This window comes from Nelumbo nucifera, chromosome 5 (genome assembly GCF_055504915.1).
Source record: "Nelumbo nucifera cultivar China Antique chromosome 5, China Antique-T2T, whole genome shotgun sequence".
Lineage (NCBI taxonomy): Eukaryota > Viridiplantae > Streptophyta > Magnoliopsida > Proteales > Nelumbonaceae > Nelumbo > Nelumbo nucifera.
In genome coordinates, this window is record NC_142653.1 from 66,445,212 (window position 1) to 66,459,356 (window position 14,145).

General features: G+C 43.0%; 1 protein-coding gene across 1 annotated transcript; it reads right to left on the reverse strand.

The window, feature by feature from the left end:
* Nucleotides 1-2,299: 2,299 nt before the first annotated feature.
* LOC104586501 (uncharacterized) lies at nt 2,300-2,911 on the reverse strand. Its single transcript, XM_010243758.1, has one exon. The coding sequence runs from the start codon at nt 2,909-2,911 to the stop codon at nt 2,300-2,302; it is 612 nt and encodes a 203-aa protein (XP_010242060.1).
* Between the last annotated feature and the right edge of the window lie 11,234 nt (nt 2,912-14,145).

Genomic DNA, 14,145 nt, shown 5'->3' on the forward strand with positions numbered 1-14,145 from the left:
TCGTACTTGGCTTCATTGTTGGGTGCTGGGAAGTTGAACCTCAGCGCGTATTTGATGGTTGAGTTGTCCGGGGTGAGGAGGATAAGGCCAGCGCTGCTTTCTTTGGCATTGGATGACCCATCCACAAAAAGCTTCCAAGCAGGGGGAGCATCTCCAACCGGGTGCCCTTCTCTTGGTTCCTCTTGTAGGGCCCGGGGGAGAGCTCAATTGAAGGTGCACTCCGTCACAAAGTCTGTGAGGGCTTGTGCTTTAATGGTGGGCCTCGGCTAGTACCATATGTCGAATTCAGAAAGCTCGATGGCCCATTTGATCAGCTTGGTGAGGACAGCACTGAGGGGCTGATTTGTCAACACTGTGATGGTGTGAGCTTGGAAATATGGCCTAGACTTCCTGGCTGAAACCACGAGAGAAAAGGCCAGATTCTCCACTTTGGGGTATCTGATTTCGGTGTCGCACAGTACCTTGCTGACATAGTATATCAGCTTCTATGCTCTGTCATCTTTGATTAGGACTGAGCTTATTGCTTTGTCCCCGGCTAACAAGTACAAGTATAGAGTTTCTCCTGGGACCCGGCGGGTAGGAGGGTAGGTGAGGCAAGGTACTCCTTGAGTTTTTCAAAAGCTCACTGATATTCCTCTGTCCACTAGAAGTCTTTTAGTTTCTTGATGGCTCAGAAGAAGGGAAGACACCGGTCAGCTGACTTTGACAAGAAGCGGTTGAGTACTACCACTCGGCCAGAGCTTCCTAGATTTCCTTCACCGACTGAGGAGGTGCCATGTCTAGTATGGCCCGTATCTTCTTAGGGTTGGCCTCAATGCCTCGTTTAGAGATGATGAAGCCTAGGAACTTGCGCAAGGTAATGCCGAAGGCACACTTGTTGGCATTTAGATTCATATTGAACCTCCACAAAGTGTCAAAGGTCTTGACCAGGTCAAAGATGTGTGCTTTAGCTTTTACGCTCTTCACTACCATATCATTTGCATAGGCTTCAACGTTCCTCCCCATTTGATTCTTAAACACTTTATTAACAAGACGCTGGTAGATAGCTCCTGCATTTTTAAGCTCAAAGGACATCACCTTGTAGCAGTATGTATCGTGCTCAGTGACGAATGAGGTCTTTTTTTCATCTTTTGGGTGCATCGTTATTTGATTGTATCCGAAGAAGGCATCCATGAAGTTGAGCAATTGATATCCTATAGTGGCATCGACAAGGTGGTCTATTCTTGGCAAAGGAAAACTATCCTTGGGGCAAGCTCGGTTATGGTCTGTGAAGTCAATATAGATTTGCCATTTCCCATTAGCTTTCTTAACCAAAACTACATTCAACAGCCAGTTAGGATAGTATACATCTCGAATGAATCTGGCGTCAAGTAGCTTGTGCAAAGTTCCTCTTCTTCTACCAAACTGGCCTAGAGCTCGGGTCCATGCTCAGCCTGTAAGTAATGACCATAGGGTCAATTCCGGGCATGTCTGCAGCAGACCAAGCAAAGACGTCAACATTAGTTTTGAGGAAACTTACCAATTCAGATAGACTCTCCGAGGGAAGGTTGGACCCGACGCGGACCATCTTCTCGGGCTCATCCTTATATAGGGGAACCGAGACGAGGTCCTCAGCCGGTTAGCCTCGGCTCGCTGGCTCCTCCCTGAGGTCGAGGCCCCCAAGTGGCAATGCTTCTTTATTCTTGTCCTTCAGCGCTACCACATAGCACTAGCGGGCGATATGCTGATCCCCCAAACAACTCTGATGCCGTGCTCGGTTGGGAATTTGAGGGCGAGGTGGTAGGAGGACAAGATGGCTCACAGCGCATGAAGGGTCAGTCTCCCCATGATTGTGTTGTAGGGGGAGTCGATCCTCACGACAAGGAACTCCATCATCATCGTCACCTGCCGAGGCTTGGTTCCTACCATGATTGGTAGAGTGATCTTTCCTTCTATCCTAACGACATTGCCGGAGAAGCCGACTAGTGGGACATCGACGGGCTGGAGGCGCTCTGACTACCTTCATCTTTTCAAAAGCTACATAGAAGAGGATGTCTACTGAGGAGCCACTGTCGACGAGAATCCTCTTGACTAGGTAGTTTGCTACTATGACCGAAATCACCAGCGCATTGTCATGGGGGACTGTAATCCCATTGAGGTCCTCGTACGTAAAGGAGAGGTCTTCCTACTGCTTTGGCCTATTGAGAGCCTGCCCTTGGATGTCCAACTGCCTAGCGTAGGCCTTGCGGGCTGAGGCCGAGCCCTCGATGATGACGTCGATGACTCCGGCGATCTGTTGGTGATATAGCTGCTACTGCTACTACTGGGAGGATGAAGCACCGGCTTCGCCTCCGACGAACTGCTTCAAATGCCCGTGGAAGATGAGGGACTCTATTTTGTTATTCAACTCATAGCAATCCTCGTTGTCGTGGTCGACGCCACGGTGAAACTTGTAGTACTTTTTAGGGTTCTCCCTCTTGGGGTTCCCCTTCATCTTCTCTGGCCACTTCACGAACTTCTCCTCGCCTATCGGCATCAGGATTTGGGTCCGGGAGGAATTGAGTGGCGTATATTGGCTATAAGCCATTGCCAGGGCTGATGGCTTCCTATTATCTTTGCCGCCATCACCTCGGTGGTCTTCATTCTTCCTTTTCTTCCCTGAGGGCCTACCACTATGCTCAGCCTCCTCCTGGTGGTCCTCGGCTAAAGCCTCTTCAGTTGCAATGTACTTTTGGGCCTTTTTGAGGAACTCCAGCTTTGTCTTTGATGGGGTCTTGGCATCCGAACACTTGAGGGCGGAGGCAACTTGGAGCCCGTTGATGGCGGCATGCATTGAGACCATGGAGTTGAGGTCCGTGACCTCGAGCTCTTCTTTTTTGAAGCGGTCGATGTAAGACCGCAAGCTTTCGCCTAATTTCTGCTTGATGGACATGAGCAAGACGACGCTCTTCTAGCACCGTCTATTGCTAATGAAGTGGGCGAGGAACATGTTGAAGAACTACTCCCACGAACTGATTGACCCCGGGGGGAGGCTAGAGAACCAGTGATGTGCTACCCCTTGAAGGTGGCCTAGAAAGTCCGGCACGTCAAGGTGTCGGAATACCCGTAGAGTATAATGAGCGCTCTGAAACTTTCCAAGTGGTCGTTGGGTTCCAAGGAGCCGTTGTACATCTCCAAAGTAGGAGCCTTGAAGTGTGGGGGGAGAGACTCTGAAAAGATTTCCGGGGTGAATGCGTCAATGTGGCCGGCGGAATTGTCGTGACTAGTGGAGGCGTTAGCTCGGCTCTCCTTGACTTGGCGGAGCTCGCCTCTGATGGCCCCAAGCTTGGTTCGTAGCTAGGCAAGCCTTGGATCAGCAGGGGCATGGGCCCCCCTTCTATCTTCACGGACTCAGTAGGTATCAGCTCGGATTCCGGAGTATTCTGAGGCCTGGTCATGCGCCTCCCTATGGGCACAACGATCGTTCAAAATGTCCTAGAGATCCAAGATAGGAGGGGGAGGGGCATGATGCCGGCTCTCGCTCTGGGGGCAAACTCTGGGGTAGCCGAGGTGTCCGCCATCATCCCTGGAGATCTCCCTTCGGCGGCGGTGATGCAGCTCCAAAGGCTGGTGACTGTCTTCAGACCGTGCGGGCACTTCTTCTCTTCGACTGGGAGCTTGGACATTCCTCCGAGGAGGTTTAGGGTGTCAGTTGTTGCCAGACTCCAATTGTTTAGCTAGTTGATTGTTGCTCCGGCTGAGGGTTGGGGGCTCAACGTGCTCGCGTTGGCCCTGGTCCTCTAACACCCCAGCGGGGTGGTTTCCATGAGAGGGACCTCCTGCTCGGGGGTAGACTTCTTTTACACGCTGAGTGAGGCGGTCCAAACGATCAAGGACTGCCTGAAATTGCTTGTAGGTAACCAGGTTCTATTTGTTCCTGGTTCTTCGCATAGACGGCGCCAATTGTTGTTGCTTCGATTAGTCGAGGGCAACAAGGTAAATTCACTCCCAAGTTCCGAAGGCAAGCCAAAGGCTTTGAGGATTTAGCGGAGGGTAAGACGAGGTTGAGGACTGTAGGACGAGGCGGGATGCTCCCTTCTGAGTACGGTAGAAGCCAAGGACCACAGGTCGTCGGTTTGGGGACGAGGTCCTTGGAGATCCGAGGTACTGCAAAACAAGAGATGTTAGAAGCCTCGGGTGAAGACCCGATGCTCAAGTTAGTACAAGGTGCATGGTATAGGAAGGTGTAGACGAGGTCTCGGGGGTAGTCCTCGGGTGCACTACATCCCCAAGCGTAAATGTTAATGAAGTAAGGTAGGTGCAAGAATTTAATTCTGAAGGGATCGGAGATCCATCATATGGATGGCCGAACCATGCAGGTAGGTTGGGCAAAATTTCAAAAATTTCTTTACCCCCATCCAAGAATCCTATTCCCAATTTAGAAAACTACATTTTCAAGGTTCATTCTAGTAACCAAACCGGATCAAATCTGAAACCAAGATTAGGGAGGGATATACCTGATATGGAATCCACACAAAAAGCTCCTCCCAATGTAGGTGTTCACGCCCAAAGAGTGTACAATCCTCCCTCCACTGAAAATGACACAGCTTAGGATGAGGCAGGATCAGCAGGTAGTTCTTCACCAATAACTTGTGATTCTTTAGCAAGAATCAAATGGGGTAGTGAGCACAGTTTCAGAATTGTTTCTTCTATCAAGAAACAATATCAAGATCCAATCTTGATCAGTTCCAAGAAATGGAGATCGAACAACGTAGGGCGGCAAGAGCAGGGAGAAAAAGAACTAAAGGCAGAAACAGTCAAACTGAGTTGTCTTTTGTGTTGTGTATGTGTATATTTTCATATCCACCCTGCTCTTTATTCAGAGCCTTAAAGAGATGACCTCCTAATCTAATTAGGAGTCTCCTGATCCAAATCATTATTTGGATCTGGACTCTTTAAATGAGAAGGATAATCCCTTATCCTATCTGTAGATCAAGATCATCCATTCCTAATCAAATTAGGAGTTCCCTAATCCAAATCTTTCTTTGGATTTGGACTCTTTAAGTGGATAGGACTCTTATCTACATCTGCTGATCCATACACAAATTCACCCCTATTTAATTAGTCCAATTAACCCAGTTCAAAATGGGCTTTAGGCCCATTAAGCTTTCATACTCACTTCCTTTTAATGCTAGCTATCTTGGCTCTCTTTGTATGGCGTGGGACCCTATCATTGATCTACACATCAGCCACATGGGTTCAGCCTAGACTCCATTACAAGGCCTAGCCGAATTCACTGCTAAAAACAGTAAACCCCTAAGTCCATCACTATGGGCTCTTAATGGGCCCAACATTTACAGTAAATGGTCCTTGGGTCTAGCCATCTTATGAAGGCCCAAGGACTGTGGGCAGATGCACGATTAGCCCATCAGGTATAACCCTCAATGGTCTTACACTTAACCTCTCAGCCCATAATGATTAAACACTGCCCGATAAGAGAGGACCTCTCCCTTGGCTACAAGGTATAGTGCTCTACTCTCTATTCACATGGATCCTAGGAATTAAAACCTTTTGCAAACAATTTGTGAAACCATAATATATAAGTATATCTCTATATAAATATATTATGCAAAAACAAATTTCAAACATGTTTAAAATCCACTATCGGCAGTTTAGGTTTCCATCAGAGAGAGTGCATTTCCCCGATCATTCGCTTTGTCCGACAAAGGGCTGATCCTGTCACTATGATCACCCACTCAGATGAATTCTCGAGCTGTCCCAACATACCCAGGTTTTGACCCCCTCTAAGGATCTCACTGATTGGCACATCAAAAACAGCCCAATTCGATACCTAGTGCAGTATCATAATCGAGTCTAGGGGTCAGGTGTAACATTCCAATTTTTTCCATCTGTCTCCAAGGTCCAAGGCAATACTAGAATTTGGTCCAGCTCATGGTTTCAAGAAAACCCACACTGCATGTATCTCAGGTCTCACCCTAGTAGCTGAGACAAGCTACCCCAACCAACTTGGCGGCACATCAGTGTCAGCCTTGGTAGGATAAATCTCCCCAGATCTATCCAATGGCTGTGAAGATTCTAAACTAACACAAGTCTCATATGTGTTCAGTTCAAGGGTATTATACAGAAATACACCACAATAACATAAATCAAATATGTACTTTATTCATTTACAATAAATGTCATAATGTACATCATGCCGATTAGAGCTAAGGGCATACACTGTCTAACAACTCCCACTTGCACTTAGGTCTAATCGGGTGCAAGCCGGAGTCTCATACTTTCCATGTGTTTCTCAAACACTTTCTGTGTTAGTGACTTAGTCAATGGGTTTGCTACATTTTCCACTAATGCTACCTTCTTAATTAGGATGTCCCCTCTTCCAACTATCTCCCGTAGTACATTCGATGTGCTTTGACTTTGAGTGGGCTCGTGGCTCCTTAACCTGACCAATGGCTCCAGTGTTGTCACACAACAGAGGAATGAGTGATGTGCTAGATGGAACTATTCCTAATTCCTTAATGAACTTCTTCATCCATACGGCTTCCTTGGCAGCCTCACTTACGGCAATGTACTCGGCCTCGGTTATGGAATCTGTTGTGGACCCTTGTTTGCTACTTTTCCAGCTAACTACACAGGACCCCATCGTAAAGATGTATCCAGATGTAGACTTTCAATCATCTGGGTCTGACTGGAAATCGGCATCAGTATACCCAAGGATCTATAATGAACTACCATCGAATACCAGACAAAACTCTTTTGTCCTTTGAAGGTATTTCAGTATGTTTTTCACAGCGGTCCAAAGCTCATGTCTTGGGTGAGATTAGTATCTACTTACCACACTCACCGCATGAGCAATGTCTGGCTGAGTGCACAACATAGCATACATGATGCTCCCTATGGCAGAGGCATTGGGAACTTCCTTCATGCCCTTAATCTCCTCAGGTGTCTTGGAAGACATTCCCTTGGAGAGAGTGACTCCATGCCTGAAAGGAACGTTTCCTTTCTTGGAGTTCTCCATACTGTATCTCTTGACTATTTTTTCAATGTAAGTAGACTGGGATAATCCTATTATCCTCTTCGATCTATGTTTATAAAGTCGATGTCCCAAGATATAAGAGGTTTCTCCAAGATCTTTTATGGAGAATTGCTATGAAAGCCATACTTTCACCATAGTCAACATTCCTACATCATTCCCAATGAGTAGAATGTCGTCTACATACAAAACCAATGATAGCTATAAATATAACCCTAGCAAGTGCACTAGTTATCAAGTAGTATAAAAATATCGTTTCCACGAAGATTTAACAAAATAAGTATTAGAACTACAGCCTTCCCTATTATTTGGACAATCGAATTTCAGATTTGAGAATAAGAATTAATGAAAAGCAGTAAAGAAGGAAAACAAGAGCAGAAGTAACAATGCTGAAGTATGTAACGATTGGTTGAATTCGCTAGGGCTCTCGGTCCACCTAACCATTCAAATGAATATTAATGGATGATATTATCCAAGATAATTTGTCATTCCCATAAGCTGAAGTCTTTCCAATTTTATTTAATATTCTCTCTTGAGATATACTAAAACTACTTCTATCAGGTAACCCCTCGATCTCTCGACTAGAGTTCTCAAGATAGAAGCACATTAAGTCCAAGGAAAAACTATTATATTCAGATGAATCATGTGTATATACCCCTATATACCATTCAATTCACACCATGAATTATGTGGTCAACTATGTGAATTCCTCTCTCGATTCATTCACATACGCTTGATCAATTAAGAGATGGTCACTCCTAATAGCATTAAGCAAGATAATTCATAGACTATATGGAAATCACGATCTTGAATAAATCAGAATAAAAATATATTCATTGTTATGATTAGGCTTTCCATAGTCCTAGCTACAAATAAATTAGTTCATACTAGCAGAAATAAAACAAACAAGAGGAAAGAAAGAACTCATGGTTTTGCCCTTGGAGTTGAGATCTCCTCTTCCCCTTGCCGCCACCTCCTTCTTGCAGACTTCTTGTTTAATAGCTGGATTGCTCCTCTACTTCTTGATGCCTCTCTAGTCTGCCCCCTACCCCTTTATATAGCTTAAGGGGAGGGGTGGTCTCCTACTCTTTCTTGAAGTTGATCTCTCAAAAATAAAAAGTCCTAGTCTAATCCTACACTTATCTCTTTATCTAATAAACTCAATCTCTTTATCTTTATGGGATTACATCATAAATTTAGATCTGATAAGACTCTTCTCAGTTTCTTGTTCTTGGATTCGTATTAGACCTCCTCTGCGAATTGGGCTGCTGCCAGGCTTTTCTGCAAGTTGGGCTTAAGCTGCGGATTGGGCCTTCCTACGAATTTTCCCCGACTTCAGCCCGGATTTGACTTCGATGCAGGCCGAATCTGCGAAATCCCAAAACATGAAAGTTGTGGATTTTTCTCTTATCTATCCAGTGGGTTTTGAATCAGCCCAATCGGAGTTCGGATAAACGAGTTAGGACCAGATTATTGAACGGTGCCAAAACTGTGAAAAATCATCTGATTTGCCTTTCTTTGCTCCTGATGCCTTCTTTTATGCCCTGAACCGAAATACAAGAAATATGAGTCCAATTAAGTACTAATTAAGTATGCAAGACAGAATATTTGGGGATAAAAATGTGATAAATTCTACTCTCATCAACCAAGAATGTAACCTTATCCCCATTGGTCTTCCTGTAAACATAGGGCTCATCCGGATTCTGCTCAAATTCAAACTGTTTGACAGTAGAGTCAAACCAAATGTTCCAGCTCGTAGAAGCTTGCTTAAGTCCATATATGGATCGATTAAGTTTACATACCATGTGTTCCTGACCTGCAACTATGAAACCTTGCGGTTGCTGCATATAGATATCTTTAGTGAGATCTCCATTCAGGAATGCGGTTTTGACATCCATTTGTCAAATCTCATAGTCATGATATGCTGCTACATCTATCAGGATCCTAATGGATTTAAGTATGGCCATGGGCGAAAAGGTTTCCTCATAGTCGATTCCCCCTTTCTAAGTTTACCATTTTGCCACAAGATGAGCCTTGTAGGTCTCAACCTTACCACCGGGGCCCTTCTTCCTCTTATAGATTCATTTGCAACCAATTGCTTTTAGCGCAAGGGGTGGATCTACTAGAGTCCAGACTCCATTGGCCTCCATTGAGTCCATCTCATCTCTCATGGCATCTACCCACTTCAAAGAATCTATGTCCAACATAGCTTATATATAAGTCATGGGATCCTCCTCACTGGTCATGGCTTCCACCAAATAACTTTCTTGGTCATAGCCGTAATGAACTAGAGGCCTGGATGCCCGTGTAGATCTCCTAAATTGGTTATTAACTAGAGCTTGTGGGACATCTCTCACTACCCTTGAACTCTCCTCATCAAGAACAACTTTCTGACGATGATTGTTCAGGATGTAATCTTCCTCTAAGAAATGGGCATTTCGACTACAGAACACTTTCTACTCTCCTGGGTCATAGAATAAATACCCCACAGATCCATTGGAATAGCCTACAAATAGGCAACGGCTGGTCTTGGATTCCAATTTATCAGCACTTGTTCTTTTAGCATGTGCAGGACAACCCTAAACCTTCAAGTGTCTCACACTTGGTTTCTTACCGGTCCAAAGCTCATAGGGAGTCTTCGAAACAGATTTGGTTGGAAATCGGTTCAGCACATATATCACAGTCTCTGATGCATAACCCCAAAAGGATGTAGGTAATTCCGAGTGTACGAAAAGTGATCGGACCATATCCAATAAATTCTGGTTCCTCCTCTCTGACACACCATTTAACTGTGGTGTAGCAGGAGGAGCTAGTTGTGATACTATCCCATTTTCCTTTAAGTAGTCCATGAATTCGTCAAAGAGATATTCGCCTTCTCGATCTGATTGAAGGGCCTTTATATATCTCCCAAACTGTTTCTCGGCTTCTTGTCTGAACTCTTTGAACTTTTCAATGAATTCAGACTTGTGTCTCATTAGGTACACGTAACCATACCGTGAATGATCATCGGTAAATGTTATGAAATAAACGTGTTGATTACGTGTCCTAACATTCATGGGACCACATACATCAGTATGTATAAGGTCAAGTGTTTCTATTGATCTTTCAAGCTTACCGGTAAATGGCTGTTTCGTCATCTTACCCTGAAGGCAAGGTTCACAGGTTGGAAGATCTTCTACAGTTAGAAAATCCAAAGGACCATCCTTTACCAATTTTGTGATACGATCTATGTTAATGTGGCCAAATCGGTAATGCCACAGGTACATGGGATTAACTGTATCAAGAGTTCATTTCTTAGGGATATTATCCTACGTAGTTTTGGTTATATTTGTTTCCAGAAAAGGATGGAGAACATAGAGACCATTCTCAAGTTCTCCATATGCGAGGAATTTGTTATTCCTTTTGATAGTAATCACATTACTAAAAAGAACAGAATAACCATCCACACATAGTTTTGAAACAGAAATCAAATTTCTTCTCAAATTCGGTACATAAAGACATTTTAATGTAATAATTTCTTCTCTGAAATACAATTCTACAGTTTCTATGGTTGTAGCTGCAACACTTGCAGAAGTTCCCATGTAAAGAATCACTTCTTCGTTACTCAGTCTTCTGCTTGTCCTGAACCCCTGCAATGTATTACATGCATGAGTAGAAGCCCCGGAGTCAATACACCAAGAAGCAGAAGTGACCAACATATTGGTCTCTATAACAAAGGATTCGAAATTACCTTGTTTCTTGGTCTCCAGGTATTGAGGACAATTCCTCTTGCAGTGGCCGGTCTGCTTGCACAAGTGACAGGCATCTGATGCCTCGTCCTTCTTCTAACTTTTAGGGTTGCTAGTCTTCTTCTAAGGTTTCTTCTTTGTCTTCCTTTTCTTCTTACCCGATTTGCCACTTTCAACAACCATGGCTATGGGCTCATCCTTCTTTATCAGTTCTTTGGCCCTCTACGACATATTACTGAGTTCTTGGAGGCTAACATTTAGCTTGTTTATATTATAGTTCATTATGAACTGATTGAAGGAAGGAGGCAAAGAGTTCAGGATGGCATCAACTTTGGTGACATGATCTAGCCCAGATCCAAGAGCCTCCAATTCATTAATGTATCCCATCATCTTAAGACAATGGTCATGAACCAGCTGGTTCTTGGACATTTGTGTGGTCATAAACTGCTTTAGGACTATTTGACGAGTAGAACGATTCTGCTCTTCATACATGGTCCTTGGACTATCCAAGATATCCTTGGACACTTTGATTTGATCAAACTGTCGCTGTATTTGATTGTCTAAGGAGTCTATGATGTAGCGCCGGGCAAAAGAGTTTTTCTCCTTCCATTCTTGATATTCCCTCCTATGGGCCTCAAAAGCCCTATCACCCGGACGATCCGGAGTAGGGTTCTTAGCAACTTTGTCCAATTTCTCAGATGTTAGGACCAACATAAGGTTATGAAACTAGTCGGCGTAATTAGGGCCCTTAAGTTTATTATCATCCAAAAGTTTGGCAAATTGTCCGTTTGCCATTTCTGATAAAAGGCAAAGCAAATATTAATCCACAACCTGATTTGATTCATGTTATCTATATAGATATGGATTTTAATCTATGTTCCATTTCCATTTGTTTATCTTTGAGATTTGCCTCCTATCTTAGTGACGGAGACTGCGAAATATGTCTCTAAAAATGTGGGAAACCACATACAGTGCATGGAGCCAACTGTTTCAGGTGCATAACCCCACCACCTTCTGTGAAGGATCATATCCACTCATCTAATGATCTTTCCCTTTGCCCTCTGTCAGACAAGGTTCATTACCATTTTAGGTTAAACCTTTCTGTCCACTAAGTGCTTACGCATCATATTCATGAATGCAAGGTACCATGAGAGAGTCTTCCATTTTAGGATAGGCCCCTCCCACATCGATCTATGATGCCCCTATCATCTTATGAAATAATCCAACAAATCCAGGAGCAAATGGATAGCCAAATTTTATGGTGCATCTCCTCATTATTGAAGAATGACCCATCTTCAAACTAATGATGGAAGGCCTTTAGAGAGTACATCAAATGAATCTCCCTATCACATGCACTTATATTTCAGTAGAGGGAATGAAATATTACGCCCTACTTTTAATTAGGTCAAACCAAAGTGGCTTCCACTGACTTTCTCAAAGCTAGATTTAAATGGGCCCTAAACGGCTAGGATTCCGCACGGTTCCTCTTGGGGAGGAAGTTGATGTAGGGCCTATCAAATAGGGAGATCATCCAATGATCTTATGGACACCATGGAAATGATGTGCATTCGGCCATGGTGTGTGAAAGAGCCACTATCGAATTAGCATGGGCCAAATTCTTATGGCCCATGTACGTATCCAATCAATTAAAATATCTATAAAACCCATAATTAATTACATTAAATCAGTATCAGCCCAATAGAGCCCATAACATTATCATATAACATCATCTAGGTATATGGGTTGTACTGCAAAAAGGAGTTCAGCCCATATAGCTAAAACAGGGCTGATGCAGTTTTAGCATATTAAAACTGGGTTTTTACAGAGGTGGGCCGAATTAAAACTTGAAGTGGGCCATTAACCCTCTGGCCGAAATCGAATTTGGGTCCGGAAAACCAATCCCATCAAACCAAGAATTCAGTTCAACCAGTTTGGACCAAATCTGGTACAAATCGGCCCAAGTTTTGGTGTCCAGTTCAAGATTTTAATTTAAGAATAATGATCTGAAAAATAAATTAAATCTAGATAATCAAATTATCAAGAAAACAAAATCAGAGGGCTACACTGTGATTTTCTTGAACATCCTGCAAACCTGCAAAGAACAATTAATCGCAGATTGCAGAATCAATATCTACAAAATCACAGATCGCAGAACTTCTTTCTATGAAATCTTCTTCTCCTCTGTTGCACACTCCAACACTTTCTAGATGGAAATAAATTAGAAAAACCTAATTTTTTTATTATTACATCACATCGAATTCCTATACAATTTGTCTAAAAAATAAAAAAAAAAATTATTTACAGACCAAATTGAATAGAAAAGAAATAGCAGGGTGCGCCAATCTTGGCACTAGAAAGATTCGATCTCCATCACATGTGCAGCCCAAATATTCAAGAAACATTCACTCAAAAATTCTATAAATATAACAGAATAATAAAGATTTATTTTCTAGATCATTCGCCCATAATCTGGGAACCAATTCCCAGAAAAAATGCTAACTGCGCAAATCGGGTAAAACGCCTTTTGTCCATTTGCACAGATCCAGATTTGGTTTAATTTGGTTCAAGACTTGAACCTAGCTCTGATACCACTGAAGGGATGGGAGATCCATCGTATGGATGGCCAAACCCTGTAGGAAGGTTGGGCAAATTTTAAAAAATTTCTTTACCCCCACCCGTGAATCCTATCCCCAATTTAGAAAATTACATTTTCAAGGTTCGTTCTTGTAACCAAACCATACCAAATTCGAAACCAAGATTAGGAAGGGATATACCTGATACGGAATCCATGCAAAAAGCTCCTCCCAACATAGGTGTTCAAGCCCAAAGAGTGTACCAAATCCTCCCTCCACTGAAGATGACATAGTTTAGGATGAGGCAGGATCAGCAGGTAGTTCTTCATCAATAACTTGTGATTCTTTAGCAAGAATCGAATGGGGTAGTGAGCACAATTTCAGAATTGTTTCTTCTATCAAGAAACAATATCAAGATCCAATTATTTTATCCTCTAAAAGGTAAATCAGATCCCCCCAAGGTATGCTAGTTATGCATAGTGGTGTAATTCGGGCAGAATTAGTTCGATCCAATTCAGAAAAAATCAGGTTTAGGTTTAGATTAGGTTGAAGTTTAGGTTTGGAATGGACCATTAGGGTTGAAAAACCATGCAATTGGGTTAGGGTACGTTGAGGCCTTTGTCAACCCAACACGAACCTGATATGTCTTTACAGTTCTATGTATAATTTTTTTCTTAAGGGGACCAAAAGTAAATATGATTATTTGAACAAAAAATCCTAATTTTCATAGTGAAAATAGTACAATTAAAATAGAATCTAATACATTTTTCTAAATGCCAAAAATGCTAACAAGTAAACATGATAAGATTTTTATTTATTGTTTTCACTTGAT